The sequence below is a fragment of the Callorhinchus milii genome, unplaced genomic scaffold (genome assembly GCF_018977255.1).
Source record: "Callorhinchus milii isolate IMCB2004 unplaced genomic scaffold, IMCB_Cmil_1.0 Scaffold892, whole genome shotgun sequence".
Taxonomy (NCBI): domain Eukaryota; kingdom Metazoa; phylum Chordata; class Chondrichthyes; order Chimaeriformes; family Callorhinchidae; genus Callorhinchus; species Callorhinchus milii.
In genome coordinates this window covers 19,174-20,930 of record NW_024705633.1, presented here as the reverse complement: position 1 = coordinate 20,930, position 1,757 = coordinate 19,174, and the positions used below count along the sequence as shown (strand labels likewise).

Here is a 1,757-nt window from a genome sequence, read left to right as displayed (position 1 = left end):
TGTGATGACTCTGTAATGCCTTCTCACACATAGTGCACTTGAAGGGTTTCTCTCCTGTGTGCGTTCTCTGGTGACTCTGAAGATTTGATGACTTTGCAAATGCCTTATCACACAGTGCACTTGAAGGGTTTCTCTCCTGTGTGCGTTCTCTAGTGGTTGTGAAGATTTGATGACTTTGCAAATGCCTTCTCACACACAGTGCACTTGAAGGGTTTCTCTCCTGTGTGCGTTCTCTGGTGACTCTGAAGATTTGATGACTTTGCAAATGCCTTCTCACACATAGTGCACTTGAAGGGTTTCTCTCCTGTGTGTATTCTCTGGTGGTCGTGAAAAGTTGATGACTCTGTAAATGCCTTCTCACACATAGTGAACTTGAAGGGTTTATCTCCTGTGTGCATTCTCTGGTGGTTGTGAAGATCTGATGACCATGAAAATGCACTTCCACACGCAGTGCACTTGAATGGTTTCTCTCCAGTGTGTGTTCTCTGGTGTTTTTTAAGATGTGAAGACTCTGTAAATGCCTTCTCACACATAGTGCACTTGAAGGGTTTCTCTCCTGTGTGCGTTCTCTGGTGACTCTGAAGATTTGATGACTTTGCAAATGCCTTCTCACACATAGTGCACTTGAAGGGTTTCTCCCCTGTGTGCATTCTCTGGTGTGTTTTAAGATGTGATGACTCTGTAAATGCCTTCTCACACATAGTGCACTTGAAGGGTTTCTTTCCTGTGTGTGTTCTCTGGTGTATTTTAAGATGTGATGACTCTGTAAATGCCTTCTCACACACTGTGCACATGAAGGGTTTCTCCCCTGTGTGCGTTCTCTGGTGTGTTTTTAGATGTGATGACTCTGTAAATGCCTTCTCACACACAGTGCACTTGAAGGGTTTCTCCCCTGTGTGTGTTCTCTGGTGGCTCTGAAGATTTGATGACTGTGCAAATGCCTTCTCACACATAGTGCACTTGAAGGGTTTCTCTCCTGCGTGCTTTCTGGTGTCGTTTCAGAGGAGATGAACCTGAAAATACCTTAACACACAAACTGCACTTGAAAAGTTTCTCTTCCGTGTATGTTCTCTGGTGACTCTGAAGATGTGATGACTTTGCAAATGCCTTCTCACACACAATGCACTTGAATGGTTTCTCTCCTGTGTGAGTTCTCTGGTGCTGTGTCAAACTTCCAGTACGATCCGTGCTGTTTGCATACTGGTCGCATTGTTTCCTTCTTGTACCGAGCTGCGTCGAGTCCCTTTGCTCCATCAGACCAATTCTGCAGAGGAAGAGTCAGAGGAAGCGTCAGCTGCAGACAGAAAAACACATCCACACCATCTACGTCAGTATCAAGGCACAGATGAATGCATATATACACAGTCACACATGACTTAAACATCTATACTTATTAATATTTTCATGATATAGTGAAAATAATTACCCAATTCATCACGCGGGCTGTTAAGGCACACAATGAGAGGGCCAATGGTCATAAATATGACTGGACACCCTAGTGTCTTCAAAATGAATGTTTACCAAAAACTCCAAGCACACAATTTCGGTTGTCTAGCTACGACAGGAATATGTATTTAAGAAAAAGTAGCTAATATAGCAAAGGCTGTTGAAAAGAATATTATTTGTATTATGCAGAAATGTATAAATTAATTTTATTTGCAACTTAGAGGTGTGAAGCCAGGCTCAGATGAGCTTGAATGCGAGGATGAACAGATCTAACTTCAGCTGCATATGTGCAGTGTTAATTTCCTGACTGT

The 1,757-nt window shown here is 42.8% G+C and overlaps 1 protein-coding gene across 1 annotated transcript; it reads right to left on the bottom strand.

The window, feature by feature from the left end:
• Nucleotides 1-218: 218 nt before the first annotated feature.
• Nucleotides 219-701, bottom strand: LOC121852528 (zinc finger protein 664; the record flags this gene model as incomplete). The annotated part of the gene is made up of 2 exons (XM_042346493.1): nt 540-701; nt 219-401 (listed from the first exon to the last, which is right to left on the bottom strand). Coding segments are annotated over exons 1-2 (345 nt in total), but the record flags the coding sequence as incomplete, so codon positions are not given.
• Nucleotides 702-1,757: the final 1,056 nt, after the last annotated feature.